Consider the following 27,267-nt stretch of genomic DNA (forward strand, 5'->3'; position numbering starts at 1 on the left):
TATACAGTACTGTACAAAGGTCTTAGGCAGCCAAAGGAAATTATCTTTAAATTATCTTTATATGGGTGTAAAAGCATGCTATTACGCCTGTCAAAGTGTTAGCTTAACTGTTTCAAAACCTCTGCTAAAGTCACCCCATTCTTTGCAGCAACCATACAATACACCCATCTATTTTTTAACTCCCCTACTAGTCCACCTGATATCAATACCAATATTTATCAATATCTCATTGACTTTAACTAAATTTAGCGAGCTGGTCGTGAAATGTGACAAACACATGGAATGGCTACGGTTTGGGAACTGAAGCGGTGTTCTTTGTTCATCTAGCCATCCAACTAGATATCAGGAACTTTTTGGAGAACAGAAGAAATTCTTACTAGTTTTTATCATTACTCTTAAATTTTCATATGTTCTAGTGTTAAATTGTTTTTTTATTCAGAAATAATGCACTTACTACCCAGATAACTGGCTTTAAACATTTCTTTTGACTAAAACTTTTGCTCAGTATTCTACATTGTAGGTAGGTACATAAAAACACAAATATAGTATAATTATACTATAAGTATAATTTTTATCATCCCCTTTTATGGAGCATGCATACTAATGTTGGCAACAAAGAATAGTTATTACATTTAATTTTTTTTTTGTTTCCAATGGTGTGAACATTTGGCAGTTGTGTTTGTATTCCCAGTGACATCTGTTTCTGAATAAACTACCTTTATAATGTGCTGTTAAAATACACCATGGTAAAATTCACCAATTTGAATTGAACTGGATACTCAATTTATCACACTTCAATTAAAGCAATAAGCAATAAGTGTAATCAACTGAAAACCAAAAAATATGCTGGAATTTATGCATGCACTCAGTAAACATGTGGAATAATATGCAACGATACACTTTAAAGTGCAACAAGAATTTTGGTTTATTAAAAAAAAAAAAGTTATAAATATAGAGGGTACACATTACATTTTGATTCAGTAGTCACACATACAGTTCAGTGTCTCAACAGCATCACCAAATTTTATTTTACATTCTACACCCTACCTCAGTTTTACAGAAAATAATCAAAGCAAAACACGAGCAACAGGATCTCTTTGCAATAAAGACCAGGTGAGCAGCATAGAAAAAGTGGGTAACTATCCAGATGTGTACATGTACCTTCTATCCTACAATATCTAACAACTTGTTTACTCAGTGCAGACACTACACAATTCAGTCAAGCAGAGTACCACTTGTGTGATTTTTAAACCCAAAATATAACATAACCACTTCAAATATGAACCAATAAGAAACCTAACCAGTGAGATATCAAAGAACAACAGTTATAATAAAATTATTTGGGGAAAAATTAATACACAAGAACATTAAGTCATTCCATGTGATTACAAATTAATAATGGTTAGATATTTAAAAAGGATTCCATCCATCCATCTTCCAACGGCTCACCCAGTGCAGGGCGACAGTGGGCCTGGAGCCTATCCCACCCAGGCAGCACAGGACATAGAACAGGGGTATAACCTAGATGGGATTCCAGTCCATCACAGGGCAAACATACAAGCACAAACTATAGGCAAATCAGAAGCATAATTGACCTAACTATATATTTTCAGACTGTAGGAGGAAACGTATGCAACACAGGACGAGCATGCAAATCCCACAGTCAAAGATTAGTGGTAAAGCTCAAGTTTCCAAGCAGAGCTGGATAGTTCAGGTCCAGAAAGTAAAAATCCAAACCAAGATTTTGTTTCAACCAACCAGTTGAGTATAAAGAGTCACAGTCACAGGGTACTCAACTGGTTGGTTGAAACAAAATCTTGGTTTGGATTTTTACTTTCTGGACCTGAACTATCCAGCTCTACTCTCGACCCAAGTAAGGCAGCGTTTCTCAACCCAGTCCTTACCAAGAGCTGAGCAAGGAGGAGCAAAAATGTGACTGTCTGGGGGTCCCAGAGAACCGAGTTGAGAAACACTGATAAGGATTACCCTCTAACAAACCCTGGACCTGTACTTAATAATATGGGTGGCATCGATTGTATTAGCCAACTATCGGTATTGTCAGATACAGCAACAAATCGGTCGATGGTTAAAAATGAGCCAATTATTTTTGCCTGCACACCTCTGTACTAAATAGTTAACAAAAATGTCTGCTGGGTGAAATGATTTAAATACTAATGAAAACAATGTTTGAAATTCATCTTGCAAACATTGCACTGGTAAAAATTCACAAGGAGAATCTACCAATACACGTTTCAAGGCTGTAGTACCGAATAACGCTAGGCCATCAGGAATGCAAGCGTTTCATAACAGAAGAAAACTTAGTGCAGAAAGTGCAAAATCAAAATATAATTACCTGGAAGTTTATCCCACTTGATGATCAGCCCTTCTCTGTTATGATATAAATATAAATATGAAACATGTATACAGTTATAAAATATAGTGCTCTGGGACTGTTGCTGTATGCCAGAGTTGGTGTTTTCTTACCAAAAATAAATACTTTTTCATATTTTTGGAATGCAATTATTATTTTTTTTATTTATAAAGTGTCCCTTTAACCTTATTTATGCAGAACCTCTCAAACAATTGGTATGGTTGTCATTTTTCGTAAAAATTGGCTATCGGAATTGGTCAGAAATTTCTTTATTCTTAGGTTTTTGAAAACATTTCACAGCACTGTATTTTATATAGACTAACATGTAGCTGAAAATGTGTATGTTTTCATCATTTTTTAAACTTTTCATGAAATCCATGTACAGTCAAACCTTGGATTGCGAGTAACTTGGTTTGCGAGTGTTTTGCAGGATGAACAAATTATCCATCCATCCATTTTCCAAACCGCTTATCCTACTGGGTTATGGGGGGTCCGGAGCCTATCCTGGAAGCAATGGGCATGAGGCAGGGAACAACCCAGGATGGGGGGCCAGCCCATCGCAGTGAACAAATTATTTTAAATTACTTTAAACTTGATAAACGAACGAGGTCTTGCAATATGAGTATTACGTATACGCTTTGTCTGCTGAGCGTCATGTGATCACAACTGAAGCAATGGTTCTTCTCTCTCTATCGCTGCAGGATTGTGAGTAATCGTTTCCCATGCTTGGTCTTGGTTTCTGTGCCTCACTCGTATAGTTAAAATTTAGTAGAAAAGCACCACCCAAAAAAGGGTGTAGCAGCGCGAGCAATGATTCTGTTTAACGACAATGCAATGTCCAGATTTCCGCAAAATCTAAAAGGAGCCAAAAGCGGCTGTCATTGGACAGGTTCCTTGTTAAAGTCAGACAAAAAGAAAAAGATTCCAGATAGCAGGGATTCCTTTAGTTATGGTGAAAGTTGTCCTACAAAACAACCCTCCTCTTCTCCTCTCTCTCGTCTCCCTCACACCATCCATGATCCTTTTCAAAGGTGCAAGTTAATTTGTTTCATGTATTTTTACTTTATATTTTGTATCAATCATTTTATATGAATATTTTTGGGTTGTGGAACGAATCACCTGAGTTTCCATTATTTCTAATGGGAAAATTCGCTTTGATATACGAGTGCTTTGGGTTACGAGCACATTTCTGGAACGAATTATGCTCGCAATCCGAGGTTTTACTGTAGTTAGAGAAAACAGCTGAATAATATAGTTCTATGACATACAATAAATAATCTGAATGCTCGCATAACTCTTATCAGTGCACGAACCGCAAAATCTTGTCCCAGACAATCAGTTCTCTGTACCAAATTGATTAAAAAATAATTAAAATAAAAGCTGACCTCCAAGGTTTCCAAAAACTTGCAGGCAAGTTTACATAAAATCTGGAAAGCAGCCAGAAAGCATATGTGGCAGAAAACCTACATCTGCCAGGAGTTTAGTCGTCACATTACTTATGAGCACCCTAAGACAATCCGAGAATACCAACCCCCTTGTGGTTAATAAATAGGTTTTGTTTTCCCACTTTGCATTAATATTTCAAATTATCCATGTTGGGTGCTTATTTTGAGCATTGACAAACGGGGGCTGTAACTCATGTAAAGCACTGATCTGTGTTTTTTTTTTTATAATCAGTAATCAGACAACATATAACAGTATAACAGAAAAGGGATAAAATGACTGCACTGGGTTTTGTGCTAGTCATGGCAACTAATTGTTTAATTCGAAATATGGAGAAAGATTCTTAAGGTGATGATACACAGAGCAACTTTTTGAGCAATGCTGGGAAATTGCCAACCAGGTGAGACAAAGGGCAACTAAATATCTAAGGGAAAGTGCCCAAATATCATTGGCCAGCAGCATTGCCCAAAAGTTGCCCTGTGTACAATTACCCTAAAGAAAGAGGCATTTTCTTGGATCAACAGAAACATTTCAATGCCTCTTATAATTACACAAATCTGCTACTGTTCAATATAGCTACATTTTTGGCTATATCTCTGAGTGGTAAAACTTTACCTGAGGTAGCACATGCTTACTTAATGCATTAACTAACTGGTAATAAGTGTTAGTCCCATATTGATCCCATTCATCAGTAATCAATCATGACAGTTCGTGTTTTTCATGCAGGAACTATGTATTAGCTCATAATTTTTTTCCCGAGTAGTAACTGAGTTTCTAAGTTACTTGTGCCCCCTCAAGTAAAGCGTTACCCTTTGAGCGTAAATGCTGCAAGACAAGAGACAAAACAGGGGAAGCAGAGTAACGAGTGCTTATTTTTGACCCTATTCCTCCATCCGACCAGCAGTGGAGAAATGAAGATGTGTTCACACCCAGTATTGGTTACTCCTCAGGGTTGGGGGAGTGGTGCGGCAGTGCTGGACAGTCTCGGGTCCCAGGTTGCTCCATGAACAGAGCAGCAGAGAGGCTTCCTGGGGACCGGCTATTGGTGCCAGTGCACCGTCATGCATTCTGTCGGGAATGGGGCTGCCTGGGCAGCTGGGGCTGAGTGGGGTCACCACGACAGATGGTATAGCCAGGCTCCTCTCTGGCTGCCCAAGGTATGGGCTGCTGGGGCTTGGGGTGGCAATGAGGTCTTGAGTCAAGACTGGCCGGGCCCTCTTCTCTCTGCGGCGACGAAAGACCAGCATGAGCACAATGAAGATGATGATGAGGAGTAGACAGGCCAGTAGGGGAAGGATGATGAAGAGGGGATCAGTGGCTGGCCTGGGAAATGACTCTGTCCTCACGGGGGTGATCTTGAGGGGATGGTCCTGTTGGCCTGAGGTGGTTCTCGGAACGACAGAAGCAGTGGTATTATTCCGCTGATGGCTTCCCCAGCGATTCCGTCCCTTGAATTTCTGTAAGGTCTTGTGAGGTCTTTGGGATGATGCCAATGGGTCAATTGTGGTGTGGGGCAGAGTTCCAAGAACTGTGGTCTGGCCAGACGTGGGCAGTTTAGTTGTGTGCACTGGGCTATCTGTGGTGACTGGATTTACAAGGGATGGATCAAATGGTACAATGGTGAAATTAAATTCACCTCTTGAAGGCTGGACTTTTTCTGCTTTTAGCACAAACACAAATGAATCATTCAGATACTCCTTGCCAGTCATGTTAGCCTTTTCCTCAATAGCCACTTTTCCCTGCTCCACATCCTGGAAGGAAAAGGATGCTATGGGACGGGGAATTCCTTTTTCATTAGCCTGGATTTTCACAACTTTTCCATATTTTGGTTGGGACAGGATTTCAAACTGAGGGTCAGTGCCACTTAAGACAGTCAACGCTGAAGCATTGATGAAGCCTTTTAGTTTCACTAGAATGCCGTTGGGGATCTTTACATCCATTCCAAGTTGGATTAGGGGTCTCACTGCGATTTTAACAATCTGCTTCGTCAGGTTACTCTTCGATGTGAAAGCAGTGAACTCAAAGCTATCATCAGCAGATGAAAGATCTGTCATATTATATGATAACTTTCCTAAGCGCAAGTCATTCTGGTCAAACATATGGACTGCCTCATTACTGATCAGAAGTATGCCATAATGTGGAGGCTGTGTCACTTGGTACTGGATGACACTGTTCCTCCCACTGGTTTTTGCAGCAAGATGCTCATTTGAGAGGATGACAGAGGTCTGGCCCTGTTCCAGCTCTACTTCTGTATTGTTTATAAGAGAAATTGTAATTTCATTCACCTCCACATTGAAAAGCTTATAAACTGGCCGGTGTTTGCCATCAGTGACACTAAAATAAAATACTCCAGACTGGGGGCTTCCATCTTGAACAAAATACACCTTCTCATTATTGATGTCAGCTTGTGTGAAGGTCAATATGGACTCATTCAAACTGTCTTTCATAGCCAGGAAGCCATTGCTGGGTTTACTAATCACAGTGTAATTGATGTCCTCAGGAGGATTGTCCAGATCCTCCACATTTAGGTTGGCTGAAGCCAAGACGATCGCATCTCCTTGTACTACTGATAAACCAGGGGATTTGGTTATAAGGACAGGTGGCTGATCATTCACAGGAAGGATGGTTATGTTGAAGGATTCCTCCACCACATCTTTGTCCTCCAGAGGGCGCACTGCTGGCTTGCTTTTCAGGTTCAACCATGCATCAAATACAAAGTTGTCATAGGTTGTCTCCGAGTTGTCATGCTGGTATGTGATTCCAAATTTATTGAGGATATACTGGGAGAATTTGGGCTTTTCCTTGGTCAGATTACGCTCCCCCACAATAATGACACCATGCCAGGGCAGGGACTTGACCTGGTACCAAACTTCGTAGGAGTGACGCTGCACTTCAGGCAGCTTGGCCATTAGGTTAGAGGCATCCAGCTTTGCCTTGTCAATCAGAACTTTCTCTCCCTCAGTCACAACTGCACCTAGTAAATTAAAAGCAGGATCAAATGTATGCTATTCATATGTATGCAATTTCAACCACAATTTATTAATTCTTCTTGAACTGCATTGGACACAGTTCCCAAAATGGATTTCTTCAGATGACAATGACACACAATTCACGTAGCACAATTCACTTATTCACAATAAGTGTAGCCATTAACTGAAGTTCATTTTGAAAATTAACCTCCTCTCTGCCATTTTCTATTTGACTGCTCAAGGCCAACATCTCACCAGTGTTTGCGAGGAGGATGGTTTTGTGTTCGGGGTCAGTGTTCTCGTATGAGATGTCGATATTGAATATCTGTGCTTCAAGGGAGGCAGGAGGAGATGAGATTGTGAAACTGAAGAAGTCGGTTGCTACCCATCCCACTGAATCTGCACGGCTTTGCTCATATATAACCTCACTCTCATCCACCTGAGGAACACACAAAGTTCAGTTAGGAAGAATTTTCATTGTCCTTAAGGACATATCTGCATACACATACATACATCAAACGATACTGAAATACACTTAATACGACATGATGATTACTCAGTCTGGCACTTCAGCTGACGCACCAATAATTAAATTCTTTCATTCTTTTTAATTATATCCCCCTCCAGAGGTATATATTCACAGTTGAATAATGGCTTTCATAATAATCTGGTCAACAAGGGACAGATAATGGGGCTCAGTGCATACCATTGTTTGAGTGAAAGAGGAGATCTCTGCTGTTGTGTTGTCTGCCTGGATCTTCACCAGCCTCCCTAACTTTGGCGGGCTGATAACGGTAAAGACGATGGAACGGTTCTGTGCTCCATCGTTGTCATTGGTAACGGCCAGCAATTCTTCTGCAGAAATGGGTGTCGAAGAACCTGCAGAGAAAGTCTATTACTGAGCTAGAACTAAGCTTCCATTAAGCTTCCCTGTCTCAAACCCCAAACAACAAAAACATGAACAAATGAGAACATCAATGGACATGAACATCACAGCTGTGATAGTGGGTTGCCAACCCTGAATACCCAATGACAACACCTGTTTCAAATCTACTGGTACACAAAGCATAAACAATGGACTTATGAACAGTGGGGTGTGATGCATCTGATTTCATTCTAGATGATGTTCTCAGAATTAAAACCACTCTATCCCTTTGGGCCAGGTTTTAACAGTAAGAATCTCTGTCTGGTTATTAGTTCATTTTGAAGCTACATCAGTCTGCATGAGCACGAGGCAGTTTCTTCCTCTGCCAGATTAGCATGCTGCTCTAAAAATTGCCTCAGACTACTGAACTACTCCAGAATCTTGTTGACTGCATCCTCTTTTGCATCCATAACAATCTCACTCCAAGCTCTCCCAAATGCCTACTGTGTGAAAATGCTGCCACTTTTATGCATAAAAAACTGCACCTAAGCCATTTTTGACCAAGTTTGCTTCTGGCTCAGCTGAACATGTATCAACAAATGTAAGAGAGAACTATTCAGAAACCTAAACAGCATGTACTCTTGACTAAATTGATTTTTGAATAACCCAGAAAACCACATATTTAATAATTTTTTGCTACAATAAATGTGCATAATTTCAGGAGAAGAAAATATTATTACAGTAAATCAGATAACATCTTTTTTGTGCACCCACTGATCCCAGTGATAAAGGACTGAACTTGGCAATAGTACCAATCTTAATATAGATATTTTAAGGAGCCAAGATAGCATCTTAAAATACATTCTAATGTATTTATATTAGACCATTGCTTATATATCTTTTTAAATGAACAGCTACACATTGCAAGTGTTTTTGAATATGACGTGACTCATACTATAACTGCAAAACAAACACACAAATCTGCCATTTAGAAAATGCATCAAGTTGGGCATATGCTTTGTCCAGTAGCACTACAATAGGATGTTGTATTCTTTCTAAAAAGACTTTCTGTAATCACAGCTTTATGCAGGTCTGAGAAAGGAAATTTAGCTTAGAACTGCGTGACTGAAACCTGGAAGTGAAAAACAGCTAAATTAGACTAGTGCTAAAGATAGGTGATGAAACATTGACTTTCCATTTCGGTTAACTTGTGGCTATCAAATTGCAAAACTAAATGTCCTACAATAGATCAGCTGGTAAAGACGACGAGTAAGCAATGTATACGATATATACCGATTGAATTTCTCAGAATTATAAGTTATCAGCAGGGATACAAATTTTGACTTACAACAAAAGGTTGTTCTACTTCTGAACACTTCATGCAGGATATTTAAGCAGAATAGCTTAAGTAAAGATAAAGGAATATGAAATGATGAACGTTTTGGTTTGGCTAAGTGCCTACTAGGAGCAGCCTGGCACAGTGGGTTACAGTAATTGGGAGTTTGGATCCAGTGCCAAACCTGTATCTGTGGTGCTTCTACATGGTGTTTGGATTTCCTTCGGCAGTTCAAAGACATGCAGTTAGGCAGATTGGCATCTTTAAATTATCTCCAGCATGTGGACACCGCCTTAGCTCTCTGCCGCCTGGGATTGACTCCCACAGGACCCTGTACTAGATAAGGCTTTGGATAGATTACCAAGAGACTACTAAGTGTCTATTAAGCATAATAAATGTTAAAAAATAACAATAATATAAAGTAAATTCTGATAAATCCTATGTAGGCTGAACACGTAAAACATTCAGTTATGAAATTAAAACCTATACTCAGCTGGCAGGACATGAAATGCGACAGTTGCCACTTGAAGTACAGGTTACCTGGAAGCATCTTCAGGGGAAGGTTCCTCTCTAATGTTAGGATCAGGGCTCTAGCGGTTATACTAAAGATCTGTCGTGGAGAGAAGTTGACGCCATCGTTCACTTGGAAGTTAAAGCCCCCAGACATGGCGCCTGAGTGAAAACACAGTGGGAAAAAATCAGGTTATTTTGTTTCATTCAGGTACTAAGGTTCTAACATCATACACTCTATATCCATCAGGTATATTTATATATTGTAGTATAGAGTGTTCACAGAAAGTCTCGGGACACTTGCTTAATTCAGTAAAAATACTGCAAATTTATATAGTAACAAATACAGTAACTGCTTGGGATGAAGAATGCATCATTATTCATTAATAGTGAATAAATATGAGATCACCATTTAACTTGCGTTATTCATTATGTGTTTCTTCGGTAGTTCACAAAGGTTTACAGAATTAACAGATAGAGTAACAAATATAGTAACTCCTCTAGATAAAAATGCGTCATAATTCATTAATGATGAATTAACATGAGATCAGTATGTAACTACAATTTTGCTAGTTTGTGGTCAATTAATACATAAGTGATAGTATAATACTATATTATTTGTGCCCCATCAAGTAAAGTGTTAACATTTCAAGTACTAATAGAACTATAATTTGGGTTTTAGTTTAAGAGAGCTGTCCTGAAATTTTTATAGCTTTATAAATGCATTATTTGTTATGAGTTTATAAATTACTAAAAACATGGCCTAAAAGTGTTAAAAATGTCTGCGTGCAATACAGACGTTACGAACAGATGTTAAACACTGCTTGTCAGTTGACTTTTACGAAATTGTTACTAAATTTGTAACATTTCTACAGAATTACACAAGTGTTCCAAGACTTTCTGTCAGCACTGTATATGGTAAATAGTAATATATTTTCAAGGGAATGTATGGCAGAATGTAATTTCAGGTTCACAAACTCATACGATACTTCACTCCCCTTCTGCTGCTGTGCACAACTCACCACTGTGCACAAACACCAGTTGACCCCAGTCTATGTGAGCCTGGGTGAAGTTGAGGATGGGTTTGTGGGGAGAGCTCTTCAGAGCAAGGTGGCCCATGCTTGGTGGGGTCACAATGTACTCCAGACTTTCCTGGGGAGAATCCTTGTCTTGGGCTTTCAACTCATTGGAGGTAATCTCTGTGATGGAGTCAACCCACACCTGGACAAGGCAACAAAGGACAACACTTCAACAAGAGAGCACTGCCTTGCAGAGTAAACACATCCGCTCATTGTCGAGTTCCTCAAAACTGTCTATCCGTATACTAATAGCTCACCATCAAAAAATAAGAGAATTAAATTACAGTCCTTTCATAGGTTTCAATGGGAAGGTGTTACACAAAGGAATAAGCAATACCAACAAAAATATATAGCATTTCAGTTCTGCTTAAAAGTTTTCAGTGTTATATGTTTCACATTTCAAAGATACTGATGACGAATTAGATTTCCTTCAAAAGCGGGAAAGGTAACACCGGGGAAAAAAAAACACACAAAAGATTAGGTTACCATTAAGTGCTTTTGTGGATTCGGATGTGATGATGTAATGACGCCCAATCTCTTGGCTGCTATTCACATGGTTGTATTTCCAAAGATGGCAGTCTGCCTCTCTGTGGGGCGTGAGCTGTCCATGGGTGCGTTTTTCAATTAGCGCCTGCATGACTCACAGCACCCCTGCATGCCCTTCCTGTGTGTTTGTGTGTGTACGTGTGTGTGTGCACGTGCGCGCACATGAACACTCTTGTGGAGAAACCGTGTTGGGCAGGACACAGTGTGAGGACCAAATCAGGCATGAGGAAGACTGTACTGACGTATATCTTTTGTGTGTGTTTATGCTCAAGTGGGACAGGATTCTGGTGAGTATGACACCTTAAAATATTTATTCTTCTCATGATGAATGAAATGGAGGTTAACGATCATACACATTTCAACCCCCGTCAGAATGTTTTCATTCCAAGTCAAACTGCTTGTAACCTGCCACATTCATTACTGGTCTATTAAGGGCCATATAAGCCTGATTAAGGTAGGGTTGGAATGAAAAAACTTTGGGGGGGGGGGCATCAGGGCACCAGGAACAAGAATGAGAACTACTGCACTACACAGTTCAACTCAGTAGATACCACAGAAGAGATCCAAGGTCTATTTTTATAAAATTCATCATAGACACTCCGCTATGATTTTAACCAGTGACTGTAGCCTGTGTATGCAAATTCTTGTTTCATCAACAATTTAAGAATTTCAAAACGGTGGAACAAAGTAAAGCAATTCATAAAAACGCAAAATCTTTCAAATTTCATGTCAGGTCAGTGCAAAGATCCACCTGGTGGACAAACTGGGTATATACAGAAAAAGACACATTCTGGAATACTTTAGGGCTGACAACATGGAATCAGACTTGTGCCAATATTATCCAAGCAAAACTGCTTGCTTCTCACTGAAGCAAAATAAATGTCACCTCAAAAGTTAAATTTATAATTTGCAAACAAATGTATTACTTGCATACAAAATATGTGTTTTGATAATGTGCTCCTTTGTTTACGCTGCCAGCTTCCTCGATTGCGCTGCCTGACTTTTTGTTTACAGTTCTGACACAAACTTCTCGCATGGGCGGTTTTTTTTTTAGGTTAATCCGCATTGGCTAATAAGTTTTTGACTGATAGGTCAGTGTCACGGACATTTTTAATTAAGAGCGTAACTGGACATTCACTACCCATTAACTAATTTTTACTGGATCCGACAACAAGATTATCAAAGTGTAGGCATAAGGACTGCTGGTTAAGTAGATTTAGTTATACTGTGTGTGTGTAAGGCTGGGCGATATGGCAAAATATTTTATTATGATAATTTTTCCATATCAAACGGTATCAATAATTATCCAAGTTATTATTTGTTTACTTCAGTGCTCCATTTTTGGTTAACATTTTGATAGATAATAGACTGAGAACCTCAAAAACAAACTGACAAATTGAATGGACTGCAATTTTTATAAATTGTACAAAAATAAACTCTCCCTGTTCATGTCTGTATAGTTAAGTAAGTGCAAATATATCTGAAGTACACTTGAATTCATGTCAAACCAATTTAAAACAACCTTTGCAGGAAATAAAAATGGAAAATAAGGTTAACATTAGCAAGTTAGATAACGTAAATTAGGTAAAAGCTAAATTACATAGCAAAGCTTAACTTTACTTCTAATTTAGCACAATAAAATGTATAGTGTAGCACAAACAACACTTACGCTTTGTTAATCTTGTCGGATTCAGTACAAATTGGTAGGTAGTCAATGTCCAGTCCCGCTATTAATTAAAAATGTCTGTGGAACTGACCTGTCAGTCAAAAAGTTATTAGCCAACGGGGACGCGCCCCTGAAAAAACCCGCCCATGCGGGAAGTTTGTGTCAGAACTATAAACAAAATGTAGGCAGCGCAAGCGAGGAAGCTGGCAGCGTAACTGCAAGGTTAGGCAGTGCAAGCAAAAGAGCACATTATCAAAACACCAATAATTTTTTGCAAGTTATGAATTTTACTTTTGAAATGACATTTCTTTTTCTTCAGTGAGAAGTTTTGCTTGATAACATTGGCACAAATCTGATTCCATATGACAAGCAATGATTCTCTCTCCACAGCACAAAGGATGCCATGTCTTTTTAACTAAAATTAAACAACTTCTCCTTTTATAATGACCATAGCGAAACGAGACACATACCATTTATTTAGCACCGGCATTCAATTTGCAGAGTTTGAAGGGGGATCCTAACTATTCGGTTTACAGACACCAGTCACTGTCACTGGAATTTCTTTAGTGTCATGTTAAATATTTTGTGCACTTAATCTATTACTATCCTTTATCCGTAAATAGTTGTCACAACTGCATTTTACAAGTGTATCCTCCCCTTCATGTATAATTATATTATACAAGTACAATAAATTCCAGTTAAAACGGACTTTAAGGGACATGGCAAAACAGTCCGTTATATCCAGAGTTGCTGTATGCCCAGAACACAACTACAGGACATCATTTACTCATGCCACACCCCAGCAGACACTTGTGGTATCGATTATTATACAGACGCTCCTCTACTTACGAACGTTCAACTTACGAACTTTCAGACATACGAACAAAGAGGACTGTAAGTCTAAATTGTGTTCTTTGTGCTCCCGTTTCCCGTCCGCAATATTTTTTTTTCTGCGCGCCCATTCCAGGTAGTACGACTTCTGGCCGCTTCTCCCGTCACGCAGCAGCATAGCGCACGTACTCCCAGCATCCTACTTCTTTGTACTTCCATATACCCTTAAATGATGTTGGAAAAACGACTTGGTAACATTTCAAGTTACGAATGGCCTTTCGGAACGTATCTCATTCGTAAGTAGAGCGTCTGTATTGTACATGTAGTACTCCAACTTTACCTGACCAGATGCGTGACTATTATTAATCTCAACTACGTATCTGCGCTGTATATCACCGGCACGCCGCGCGTCTTAACTGTAGGCGGAGCCTGCTTGTCCGTTATAGCCGAACAAAACTACAGCTAAAAGCGGCCCTGGGGACCAAATAGTTTGTCCGTTATAAGCGAAATTCCGTTATATGCGAGCCCGCTATATCCGATGCTTTTTCTGCATGTTCTCAAAGGCGCACGGCCGGGACCAGCGGACCTCGTCCACTATAGACGATATTCCGTTATAAACGAGTCCACTATAAAGGGATTTTACTGTATTACATAATTTTTAAATAATTATATTTTAAAATTTTAACCAGTAAACCAAATCAAACAAGAAAGATCCAACTAGCTGAAGTATTTTCCCACTTTCCAAAGACATTAAGACAGGTTAGTGCGCATCACAAAATATTCCTATAGTGTATGAGTGTGCATGTATCCTGCCTTGTACCCTGTGCTGCCTGGGACGGGCTTGAGGAGCACTAGTGAAATTGACATCACTAAACTCAACACTTATGTAGAAATACTTTAATTGCTGTATTTATTATTTTAGCATTAGACAGATCTAGTTGACAATTTTTTTGATCTATTCAATTAATGTCTAGTACTTTAAATGAATGTCTTAATTTCCATTCTTAAATATTTCATCTAATTTTTATTAATCTGGTATCTGACACAAATCAGATGATCAAATGGGCTCAAGTACAAAGTCAAAAGGCATCACATATTTGCCCCACTAACAGTCTGACACAGCTGTTCAATAGCATTCCACCTTAAACACGCTGACACCAAATGACTTGCATGATTATACCCTCCCCTACAGCTGTCCTCGCTCCAGAAGTCTTCCTTTTAAGTTCACAGTGATTGTTACTTGGCCTCTAGGCTTTAAATTAGACATACCATGTCTGGGATTTTCAGATGTTTCGCCAGCAGACCAGTCACATTAACACACCATAAAATAGGCATGACCCTGTGCAGTGATGCCTGAACTATATAAACAACTCCAGCAAGTAACAGATAAAACTCACTCGCAGGATCCTGTTGACTTTTATGACCGGTGGCTCATCATTGATGAGTCTAACGTTGACAAACACTGTACGGGGTAGACTCTGCTTTCCAATGTCCGTGTCATTAGCAATAATGGTGAAATTATCAGCCATCGTCTCACTGTTGTCATGAACATAGTACATGAATTCATGCTCAACCTGTGGGTAATAAACACATTTATAAAGAGCACCATTCACACAGTAGCATGGCAGCAATATACAGGATAACACTTGAAAATTAATTCAGAAAATTAATGTCAAATTAATGACAACTCAAAATATACATTTTAACATATCATAAATCCTTTTCTCCGGCATAGGCTCCTGACCACCCACGACCCAGTAGGATAAGCGGTTTGGAAAATGGATGGATGGATAAATCCTTTTCAGTACATATAATTACATTAAGCAACCGTTTTGCAAGCCCCAATGGTAATGAAACATCAAGTCAAAACATCAATCTAAATATTTTATTCCTTTCTATAAACAAACAAGAATATTACCTGCTTCCTAGTAAAAGCTGTCCTTTGAACACCTGGGAACTGAGAATGCTCGATACGACCATGGTATGGTCCCTCCGACACATAATACTGGAAGTTGAGGCCCGAGAAATGCCGGTTGACTACTTTTATGACTTCCTTTGTTAAAGCCTTTGCTGACCCCTCATTCAGGGTGATGTTGGAGACTTCCAGGGGGATGTGGGATGGGATGACATCCACGAGCATCCTGATGTTGTGGACCTCAGTAATTCCATTAGTGACATCAAGGACAAAGGTATCATTCAACTGGGTGGCTCCGACCTGCATATACTGCACGTTACCGGCATTGACATCTTTCTGGGAGAAGATCTGGATTGGTGTCTCCTGGGTCCCAAAGTAGCGGTCTTCATCCTCGGCAAATCTTCGGAGATATCCATAAGATGGGGGTACCTTCACTGTGAATATGATCTCTAATGGCAAGTTATCTTCATGAATGACCTGAAAAGAGGTATAATGTATGACAAATTAAAATGGAATTGTTATCTATAATGTAAAAGTGATTTAACAGGATTTATTCAAATGTGCTCACAAAAAATGAACTATGTATACAAAATTTAATAATTTCAGCAGCATTTTAAACTACTGCGATGATTTTTCTTGGTATAAAAAAAAGATTTTGACACCAAGACACCAAAAACCGCATACAAAGGGATCAATGATATAATGTACAGGTAAAAAAAAAAATTATAATAATCACATTTGTCATTTGTCTAAGGTACTCCCATGAAACAAAAGTACTCATGAAATAACAGTTACACAAACTAGTAAAAACTGACCTCAAGATCCCTTTTATTTATCTTGACAGGCTTGCCTTCTTCAACCAGGAGAGCTCTGCAGTGAATGACTCTAGGTGGCTGCTGGTGGCTCTCCAAGTACACCTTCACATTAACACTCGAGTCTTGGTGCATTTCCTTCACTTTCACTGTAAATTGGAAAACATCCCAGAGATTCCTACTATCGTCATGATGATAGACTACAGCTCCCATCTTAAGATCATGCTGCGTGAAGCTGTCCACCAACAAGCTATTGCAGTAAATCCTACCATGTTTCGGTAAAGTAAGCAAGTTGTAAGTTATCTCTTTGTTGTCTCTGACATCCAGGTTTGTGGTCACACTGAGGTTGGCAGAGGTGAGGGCTCCTGCTTGCCCCTTCTGGACTAAAATGCCAGTGTTATTCTCTATCTTAAGGTATGCATCCTCTGCATGGACATCCAACAGCGTGGACGCATAATGTTTACCATCAGACACGAAAAGTACGAATCGCCCAAAGCTAACCCCATGGTGGATGAACAAGACCCGCTTCTGTTCAAGGTCCTTCTGTTGGAATTGGAAGAGTCTATGTGAGGTGTCATTTGCTAGCACCAAGTCTCCCATAGGAATGCCACGGCGAGTATAGATCAGCTGGCCATCATCAAAGTCTGAATCTGTATCATGGTAGCACAGGTCCTCCAGTGTCAACAGTCTCTGACCATCCCTCACCACATGGAAAACTTTATCGACGACACGAACTGGTTTTTCATCATTGACTAACTGCACAGAGATGTTAAAGATGCCTTCTACTGCACCATTCTCATCATCTAAGATGGGTGGGATCACCTTACTTGTAGAGATGATAAATGTGAACTGGTCATAAGTGGTTTCACTGTCATCATGGACATACACAATACGTTCCTCCAGGATCTCTTGATTGGTGAAAGCAGTGATGTTATCATTCCTAGAAGACGAACTGGACAGATTAATGCGTTTTAACTTCCCATGTTTAGGACTATCTATTATGCTGTAGTACAATGTTTTGGTGTTCAACGTTTCTGAAAAAAGTTCATCTTTTGTGATGAGTTTACTTTCCCCTTCCATTACAGACAGTCCCTCATTTTTCAAGATAATAGCATTAGCATCCGCTTTAATGCCAATCTGAAATTCATAACTTGCAGAATGGGCATATTTGGAGAACACCTGAAAACTGAACTTGTCCTTTGTGTCATCCTGCACTCTATGTACAAGTTCATATTGCACCTTTAGATCACGGACATCATTCTGGCTAAACGTTGAGTTCTTCTTTAAGACTTTACCATTGAGCAACATGTTCCCTCTTCTGGGCAATGACAAAAGTCTGAAATGAAGCTCACTTTCTAGCAAACTTACACCTTTAACAATGGCATAGAGATGCTCGGAGTCTAGTACCATTTTTCTCACCTTGTCAACTTCTACCAATTTATTCCTTACTAGTATATATTGAACCCAATTCACAATGATTGAGAATGAGATTTCATTAGTGGCCACAGTGCCTACGGTAATCTTACATCTGAAGTGATCTGTAACATTATCGGTCTGTATTTCTTGGAAGGTGCTGAGATATCTCAAGCGTTCCTTCTCGAGAAGTCTCTGGGAGAACATATTAGTTAGTTTCCATTCTCCACTGGTGTGCAGCCGCTGCAACTCTCCAAACTGAGGTGGCTCGATAACATCGTAACGGATGTCTACCACCTGTTTTATGGCATTTGTCTGCACAGCTAGGTGTCTTGTGCCTATGAGAGCCATGTCACCCTGCAGGACAGTTACCCCTGTGTTGTTGGAAATTTTGTACTCCAGTGGGATAGCTAGGATTCTTAGGACTACAGTATTGCTTACTTTGTCTCCATCACTAACTCTAAACACAATCCTGGAGTTCTTCACTCCATGGTGGACATAGCATATTTTCCCTTTCTCCAAGTCATGGTGAGAAAATGTAGTCACTGCTTTGCCAGGATTTTCATCATTTTCCAAAAATCCAGCATCTGCATTTAGATTGCCTAGCACAGAATACACAAGGTCAGTGTAGTTGCTATCTATGTCGGTGGCTTTTAGCACTTCAGTGGTTAACGGCTTCTTGGAGTTCTCCAACACCAAAAAGAGGTTTCCTTCAGGAAGACTCAGTTCAGGAGCATCATTTGTTGGGTTGATGATAATGTCATATCTGTAAAGCTTGTTTCCCTTCAGGTATGAAGGGACCTCTTTTCTACTGCTGGTGTAAACAGAAAACATAAAAAAATCTGTCAAATCTTCTGATCCTCCATGAATATACATAACCCTTCCATGCCACAGATCTAACATACTGAAGGTATTTTCTTCTTGGTCTTGGTCTACATCTAACCTCAGTTGCCCATGTACAGGTTGCTCATCTACTTTAAACACAATCTGAGACTGCCTGATTCCCAGCTTCTTAAAATCTAAGTTTACTTTGATGTGCTTGGATTCCAGGGATGCTCTCCCACCTTCTGAAACTACAAGGTTCCTCAAAGCCAGAAAATGCAGTCCATGCTTTTTGTCCAACCCATTAACAAGTGTAGATGTATAGATCATTGGTGTTGGAGTAACAAATGGAGATAAATTTCCAGGGGGTATGGTAGAGGCTGATTGCTTTTCTTTATCTGGTTCACAGCCCACAGATACATCTTTGCTGACCATGACATTGGGAAGGCCAATTTTTACACCATTGACATTGATGTCCTTCAAGCATCCCTTAAAAGAACCCCCCCTAATGCGTTTCCCAGAGACTGAGACCAGCCCCAACTTTCTGACCACTGAACGGGTACTTTCATCTATACCACCAACAAAGAGGGAACCCTTCAAATGAAGAGCCCTGGAATGTGAGCTAATGCTAGTTATCACCGTTTCCTCATCCACAGTGAGCTCAAGACTCTTAGATGTAAAGTGCAGCTTCACATGATGCCATTTCTGGTCATTAACAAAGGAGAGGGAGCGGAGTTCGGTTTTAGTCCCGCCTTTCCCCACAACTGCAACTGGAAGGCCGCCTCGGATTTCCATGGCAATAAAGTCATCATGACGGGCAGAGTTGTACAGAATAATTCCTTCTTCAGCTGAAGTGTGCACAACAAACTCAAATATCCCTTCTTGTTGGGCATTCCAAGGTGGAAACGAGATGTACGCTTTAGAACTGAAGAAGCTGATTGGTTCATCCTCACTGGCTAAAAATTGTGGACTGCAGCCAAGAGACACTTCATGGACATTTTTAAAGCCATAATATGGTCTAAGTGATGACAGCAAATTGTGCTGATTGAAAAGCACCTCATCAATGCAGCCCCGGAAACCTACAGGGTCAGTTGTGAGATAGGGCTTGTCAAGACCTCCAGTGCCTCCCACATACAGGCCTTCCTGGATGTTAAGCTCATGCTCAGGTCCTGGCATTTCCAGGCTAGCCTGAGAGTGTTTATCTAAAATCAAAGTGACGTTGTATTGCTCATGATGAAGTTCCACTGAGTGCCAGGCCATATCATTCAAGGGCATTCTTCTCTCTGATCGAAGCAAGCGCTCTCCAGACCCAAGCTCTAACCTCACCTGAAACAAAAAACAAGCATTCACCTTTAATTGATTATGAAGGTCTTTATTAAACCGATAGAGGAGCCGCTTATAAGCTTGAGTTAAACATCCTTGACTGTGCATCTCCGATCCATTCAGCAAGACCAAACAAGCCTGAAGAGTCTAGGGGATAAAATTGTGTGTTTTTATGGCATCTTGTTCTTAAAGTATGACTAATATAATTGCTTTATCACAATAGTGTGCAAGTCACCTACTGACACCTAAAAACATCAAAACATATTAAATATGCGTTACAGAATTACACCAAAACCTACCTACATTTTCATATCTGTTTGACTGCCTTGTGGGTTTGATTAGACCTTGCACTACAGTAAAACAGCAGTGTAGAGGCTAAAGGCCTTAGCACAAGATTAACATGTTCAGCCCCTTTACTCTTCCACCAGACCTCAGATGCCTAAGTGCCAGAAATAGCTGCAGAGCTCTACACTATTTTTAAACCAAATGGACTTCTGAGCTCCAACAAAGCGAAGTCTTTGTAAAAATGCACTTTACACAGTTTATCTACCACTACAGCATCAACCAGCCTTTATCATCTGATGGCCTGTGTAATTTATATAGTGCTTTTTCACACACAGATCACTCAAAGCGGTTTACAAATATAAAAAAACACAATGCCCAGTTGCTCAAAAGCCAAGTATGTCACCATCCTTGAGGTCAGCCTCTAGTATGAGGGAGGTGACATAGCTAAGCAGCTATCTGTTAGCTCACCTGCAGGTATCCAGAACTCAGCTCAGCCAGGCAGTAGTCGCTCTGTCCGGCGGCCAGGAAGAGCATTCCATTGGAGCTGGAGGTGCGGAAGCGTATGTGCAGCGACGTTTGGCTGGACGACTCTGCGGTCTTCAGCTGCACAAATCCATCACCATAAAAAGAGGCTGTGGACCAAGCAGAAGAAGCAGATTGAAAACCGTGTCATACAGAATTACCTATATAAATTGTACTAAACCAAAAACATCCATCTCTAGTATAGAACATCATATTATAATAAAGGCACTCAAAGTTTTTTTTCTTCCAGAAAAGATACTGAGCGTATTCTGTGGGCAGGTGAACTCCTCTACATTCCCTTTTCAGATTCCCAAGGGCTACCATTCCCTGGTGTAAGAATGTCACATTTTTTCCATGGAGTGTTTTTCTTTTAACAAGTACAGCAGTGCCTAACCACAGCTTTCATTTTTAACCATAAAAGCCCTGTTACAATTTGCATAATTTTATCATTTTTATGCTTAGAAAAGAGGAGCCATTTTATTTGAAAAATTACATTTACTGCTACTCAGTTGAATTTTTTTTTGCTTGCTTTAAAAGTACAGAATGGCATATGGAATTTATTAAGTTATTATATAAGGCAGTATAGTATATAGTAATCAACTGGTTTTTAAGGATTCGGTTTAGCCATCTTGTGATTGCACAGGGGGAGGGGTCTTTGGAATGTCATGTAACCATAATCGTCACGGTTAATTCAGTGCACTCAGATGGAGGGAAAGGTGGACAGATGTATAATTAGGGTTTGTAATGCTGTACCCCTAGTAACCTGGACTGCATTACAGTTGCTTTTTCTGAAGACCTGAGAAAGGGACATTCTGATATCCTTTTAGCTCGTAAAACCTTCCATTTGATATACATCTTTCCTTGCTTAACCAGCAACCCTATCCAACCTCGTTGGTCTAGTTTTGTCACTTACTCTGTCTGTACACTGATCCCATGCACCTCCAATAATGGGGAAATCAACTACAAATGGTTGGTTTGACACCAAATCCTCATGTCACATGGTTCTGTTCACCTCCCACTAGGACTGGGCAATTAATTAAAAACTAATTAAAACTGACATTCAGAACCTCTAATCAACATAATCTGGGCCATGTCATTGACTTAATTTTTTTATACTATTAATGCTTAAAAAAGAAAAAATCTGTCAATACTTTCCCCAATTTGTGTTCATGTACTGTCCCCTTAAAACATACTGTACCGCATGTCTTATCATATGACTCCACCCCGTCTAGTCTGCGACATGGAGGAGAACTCCGTGAGCCAACGGCTTATACCAAAGAACTGTCTTTGTCGTTTGGACACATTGTGGCTTTAGTGAAGATGATTCAGAACAAAAAGAAGTCAAATGTAAACAGTGGGGGAAAACAGTTTGAGCTATGAAAAGTAATACCACCAATTGGTGTAAGCACTAGAAATATTTAAAATACAGTGGAGACCACATATAGTGATCATGGTTATAATGATCAACTGCTTACTGTACTGTATATGGATCAGAAAACTTGGGACAGAATCATTCCTGTACAAATACTGTTTAAATAATTTGCATATAGTAATCAAGTACTCTGCTTACAGTGTTCATTATACTTCTTATACATAACATGGCAAAAGTGCTGTGCTGTATTGTAGCATATTCGAATTATACACAGTTCAGTAATTTCATTTGTGTAGTACTGTAAAGCATTTGAAACAGCTGTACTGTATCTTGAAGTCAATAAAATTCAGTAAATAGTGACACTTTCCATTTTATTACCTTATATGCATATAATAAATATACAAATGTCAATTAGATGGAAATCCGCCTGAGACATAACGAAAAAAAAAGTAAAATGATTGTCCGCTTATAGTGCTCAATTTCACACAGACAGACGTGATCACTATAATTGTTTCCACTGTAATTTATTTTGTTTCCAAGAAATGCAAACCATTTCATTTCTACTTTAGGGAACCTGCTTTTCACATTAAAACTAAAATGTGACCTTTTCCATAAGATGTTTTCATGTTTTCAGATGTTTTCATATTTCATATTTACAGTACAAACTGGTACTGCACAGTGGAAAAAAAACACACAATAAAAAACCCAAAACAAAATAATAGTTCATTAATTGTAATCGAGGTAAAATGCTCATTCAATTAATCATGATATTGATTTGAGGTCATATCACCCAGCCCTGCTTCCCACACATCACACGTACACTCAATCACTAGACTAATGAGGTCATTATGTACTAGCAAATGCATAAGTGCACAGTGCAAAGACAGTTCACATACCGCAAACAAGTCTTTATAGTTTGTCTTTTCTTTATGTATATAAACTTAAAAAGTCTAGCTAGTGTAATGTACCTTTGAATATTCTGGGAATTTCTCTAGGTAGTGTTACTTCAATGCACACAAGCTTATCAGAAGCTACTCTTCACCTGGCTACACAAATGGTGTTACCCAGCTGCATGGCACCTCCATGGCACTGAGAACATGGCTGCAGCATAGCCCAGCTTGTGCTGGCTTGCCCTGCCCCGGCATTGACGCATGCAAGACAAACTGTATACATGCCTCTGCTGGAAAGCTCAAAACTACAGCTGTAGCTAAATTCTGTGATGCACTAAGCCTAATTGTTTTATGGTTTACATTTAACTCTCCAAACAGTTCTGAGGCCTTGATGTTCCTTTGTAAATGCATTGTGTTTTGTGTAACTAGCAACAATGGTTTAAAACACTCAAATAGGTACTTCAAAATATGCCATATTTCTCCGGCTAATGGCAAACAAAGATATCCATTAACTGCTGGAGGCTATTTCTGAAGCATTAACTCAGGGCTTCTGTCATTCTCATTGCTTTATCTGAATTCAATTAATGTATGCTAATGGAGTAAATGCTCTTAAAAGCACTAAAGGAGAGCTTCCACTCAAACATTTGGAACACTGTGGCAATCGAAATGATTACACAAGATACTGGGGGTTAGCTAGTAAGCAATTGAAAGTAAATACAATTATAACATCTACCATTATAGAATGTAACTTCAGTCCTACTAAATGCAAAATTAAATGCAGATTTGTATGTAAATATGTAATGTAAATATAAACATTTAAAAATCTAAATTTAATTGGCATCAACTAAATTCAATTGAAAATTCATACTGACAGTGACTGCTTTCAGACCCAAAATTAACTTCGAATTTGGCTCCGGAACTCAGTAATGATGTGGTTACAAACGGAACGAAATTTGCCAGTAAACATCAAGAATTCTTTCTCCTTTACTGACAACAGAGAAGCAGGCGATAACAAACAAGCTAAATTGATTTGAAAATGGGGAAATTTTTACTTGTCCAATTTGTTCTTTCACCTAAGTACTTTATCATTTCAAATATTCATTCACTCATTCGTTAGTTAGTTTGTTTATTAATTATTATTATTATATTACTATTCATTCATAAAATCATGATAACAATACTGAGTAATCTATTCAAAACAATAGCAAGAAAAAAAATGCTAAATTCAGTGTAAACTCAAAAGCTGGAATTCTTTCTTTGCGGCCACAGGAATGTGACCTGGGGGGGGAGTATGTGCCTCTTTTGATGACTTCAGAGGGAGGGCAGTCTGCCAGTTCTCTGTATACGGAAACCATAGACACAAATACTCCTTGAAGGGCTCAGGGGAATGCGTGCCTGTATTTCTTTTTAATAACTTATGCATCCATTTAAAGTGGTGAGATTATAATCTCACTTATATACAAATAAAATTGGTATAACAGAATTAACTGGAACATTTATCAAGAAGGCCAGTCCTACAGCTTTGCATAATTGTGCGTGTTGCTTTCTACATCTAAATCTAAATCTTTACATGACTTTGTAGCAGAAGTAGCTAGAAGTTTGTACAGCTGACTGCACTCCAGGTGAATTCAAATGAATCTTATGTCAATTATGTGAATCAAATTTACCTTCTACTTCTGTTGAACTGTCTCTAATGCAATCTGATTTGCTGCTCCATTAATAATAATAATAATAATAATAATAATAATAATAATAATAATAAAAAACTTCACTATGAAATAGACCACAAAATAAAAGTTTTTATTATGTTTGGTCCACAAAGGCTTTACATGTTTAGCGCATCACTTCAAACTGCACTAGAATGTCAGCCAATATAGTGCTTTCATCTTTCAGTTCTAATCTTTAGCCGTTTTCCCTTAAACTTATGTTTTTACATTTCCATATGCATATTCAAAATGTTATATTAAATTGCGTAATACACAAACTTAACCAAAATATATTTAAAACTGAAGTTTGTTATATAGGGGCGGCATGGTGGTGCAGTGGTTAGCACTGTTGCCTCACACCTCTGGGACCCGGGTTTGAGTCTCCGCCTGCGTTACATGTGTGTGGAGTTTGCATGTTCTCCCCATGTCATCGTGGGGTTTCCTCCGGGTACTCCGGTTTCCCCCCACGGTTCAAAAACATGCTGAGGCTAATTGGAGTTGCTAAATTGCCCGTAGGGATGCATGTGAGAGTGAATGGTGTGTGAGTGTGCCCTGCGATCCCATCCTCGTGCCCATTGTTTCCAGGATAGGCTCCGGACCCCCTGTGACCGAGTAGGATAAGCGCTTTGGAAAATAAATAAATGGATGGATGGATGGATAGAAGTTCGTTATACAGTCATCCTGCAACTTTTCTGTAGGCTAGCTAAACACAAATAAGTGCAGAGTGTATAAGTAAAATTAGCTCTCCCACCAACGTATACAGGATACACGACTATGGTAAGACATGCAGAACAGTCAAAATAGTCAGAAGAAGGTGGACGGTGATTATTAACGCAGAGAGCTTTTTCTCTCCTTATCCACCAGAAAAAGGCTTACATTATGTGTGGCTTCTCATGAAAGACTTGGTCAACCTGTTCAGACAGCTATAAAATAATTTCACTTCCGCTCTTTAGGACAGACTCCCAAAATGTCAATTAGAATTCCCAAAATGCCCAGGAATGCATGAGCAGCTCAAAGTAGGCTACTTCCTAAAAGTAGTACTCCACAGCATTGATGGCGTTCCTCAACCATGAATGTTCATTCCATTAATTATTTGGGACAACACCGAATTGTTCATGTAGATCAATAAAGAATCTAATCCTTGGATTAAAAAAGCGAACAGGCAAGCAATTCACACAGGAGGTACACAATGAATATAGATAGTACACCTCTACTCAAATCTCTTTAAAGAGGCCACAGAAATTCTATAATTGACCAATAAATGTATATTATTTTCTTAATATCTTAATATTAAAACGTAAGCTTTCACACTGACAGGATGTTCATTTTCAAGTTTAAAAATTTAAGATCATTTCAAATTTAAAGTTTAACAGAGAATATTCTTACTGTAATTCAGAAATATATTAGCAATATAAATCTGATAAATACAGAAAAACTTATTTATATCTAGTACAGGTAGCCTATTTGAAAAATGTTTCCAAATATAAAAGAAATTTAAAACTAAAAGTTGATAATCATATTGAAATCAAGCGAAACAGCAATCAAAATTGATCACAGCTGACGTTAAATTCGTTTTAAACCATAAACTGATTAAAGGAAGTGTTCGTGGATTGCAGTTGTATCCCATCCCACGTTGCCCTACATGCTGAGCCAAATTAGTGTAATAAAAATAAGTACAGGGGAGCGGAACATGAACAGGAAAATGTAAACTATTTCTGAAAGGTCCAGATTTTTCATTGTTGTATAATTATATTTTCATGTGTTTGACCACTTCGCCAACATTTCTCCTACAAAAAGTACAAGATGACATTTAACGTACGTCTTTGCTACAGAAAAAGTGCAGTTCACAAAATAACGGCATGTCTATACCATTCCTGCTTTTTTCAGTGCTACGTTACTTCTGTAAGTTAGGTATATTTGTTATGTTTGCATTAACCAGGAACCAGGACGTCTTTTTGATCGCAACTTCATATAACTTTAAAAGCATAAAACTTGTGCTAAAAAGTGATCAGCGCCGTACCTCCGAGCGATCGCCCGCTTATGAGCGACAGGAGCAGCAGCAGTCCATTCCACAAAGCCCCGTCGGGACGTTTCACAAAGTCCATCTTCTGCCTTGTTACGTTTCGCTATTCTCGATCCACCTGCTCCTACAACTCCAAACAAATCGGAGATTTTACAAGTTTACTCTTGAAATGAGCGATAGAAACCCCCTTCTCTCCATTCTGAAATCACTGTTCTAGACCAGCGTCCAAATCACGCAGAAGAGCGTCAGAGACGTGCATGTTTAACTCCGCCTTCATACTGAATTTAACCTGGAATTCCTTTTAAAATCTTTAAAGTGCTCCACATTTTAAAAGTATACCTTTTATTAATTTACGTATCAAAATGTCCAAAAATTAAACAATTTAATGGATTTTTACGTGTTTTTAAAGCTGTGGCAGTATTTCAGGAAAAGTGACAATTGACCAGAAAACGCACTGTCTGCAAGACGTATTGGAATCATTTCTACCCCTCGAACTGCAGTCACATTACGGAATTCTGTTATATCTTGTTTGTTTGCTTGCTTGCTTGTTTAGACTGAGTTTATACAT

General features: G+C 39.0%; 1 protein-coding gene across 1 annotated transcript; it reads right to left on the bottom strand.

The window, feature by feature from the left end:
- Nucleotides 1–914: 914 nt before the first annotated feature.
- Nucleotides 915–26,950, bottom strand: LOC125746436 (chondroitin sulfate proteoglycan 4-like). Its single transcript, XM_049020385.1, has 10 exons — nt 26,697–26,950; nt 20,655–20,818; nt 16,347–19,904; nt 15,535–16,008; nt 15,014–15,190; nt 10,517–10,715; nt 9,525–9,656; nt 7,490–7,662; nt 7,039–7,222; nt 915–6,788 (listed from the first exon to the last, which is right to left on the bottom strand). Exons 1-10 carry the CDS (start codon nt 26,779–26,781, stop codon nt 4,738–4,740), a joined length of 7,197 nt encoding a protein of 2,398 aa, XP_048876342.1. The 5' UTR covers nt 26,782–26,950; the 3' UTR covers nt 915–4,737.
- Nucleotides 26,951–27,267: the final 317 nt, after the last annotated feature.

The sequence above is a fragment of the Brienomyrus brachyistius genome, chromosome 7 (genome assembly GCF_023856365.1).
Source record: "Brienomyrus brachyistius isolate T26 chromosome 7, BBRACH_0.4, whole genome shotgun sequence".
In the NCBI taxonomy this organism is placed as follows: domain Eukaryota; kingdom Metazoa; phylum Chordata; class Actinopteri; order Osteoglossiformes; family Mormyridae; genus Brienomyrus; species Brienomyrus brachyistius.

Coding starts and splice junctions, on each gene's coding strand:
- LOC125746436 (XM_049020385.1), bottom strand. CDS start 26,781: ATGGACTTTGTGAAACGTCCCGACGGGGCTTTGTGGAATGGACTGCTG. Junction 9,657..10,516: donor ACTGGTGTTTGTGCACAGTG/GTGAGTTGTGCA, acceptor GTTTTCACTCAG/GCGCCATGTCTGGGGGCTTT. Junction 7,223..7,489: donor CCTCTTTCACTCAAACAATG/GTATGCACTGAG, acceptor TGTGTTCCTCAG/GTGGATGAGAGTGAGGTTAT.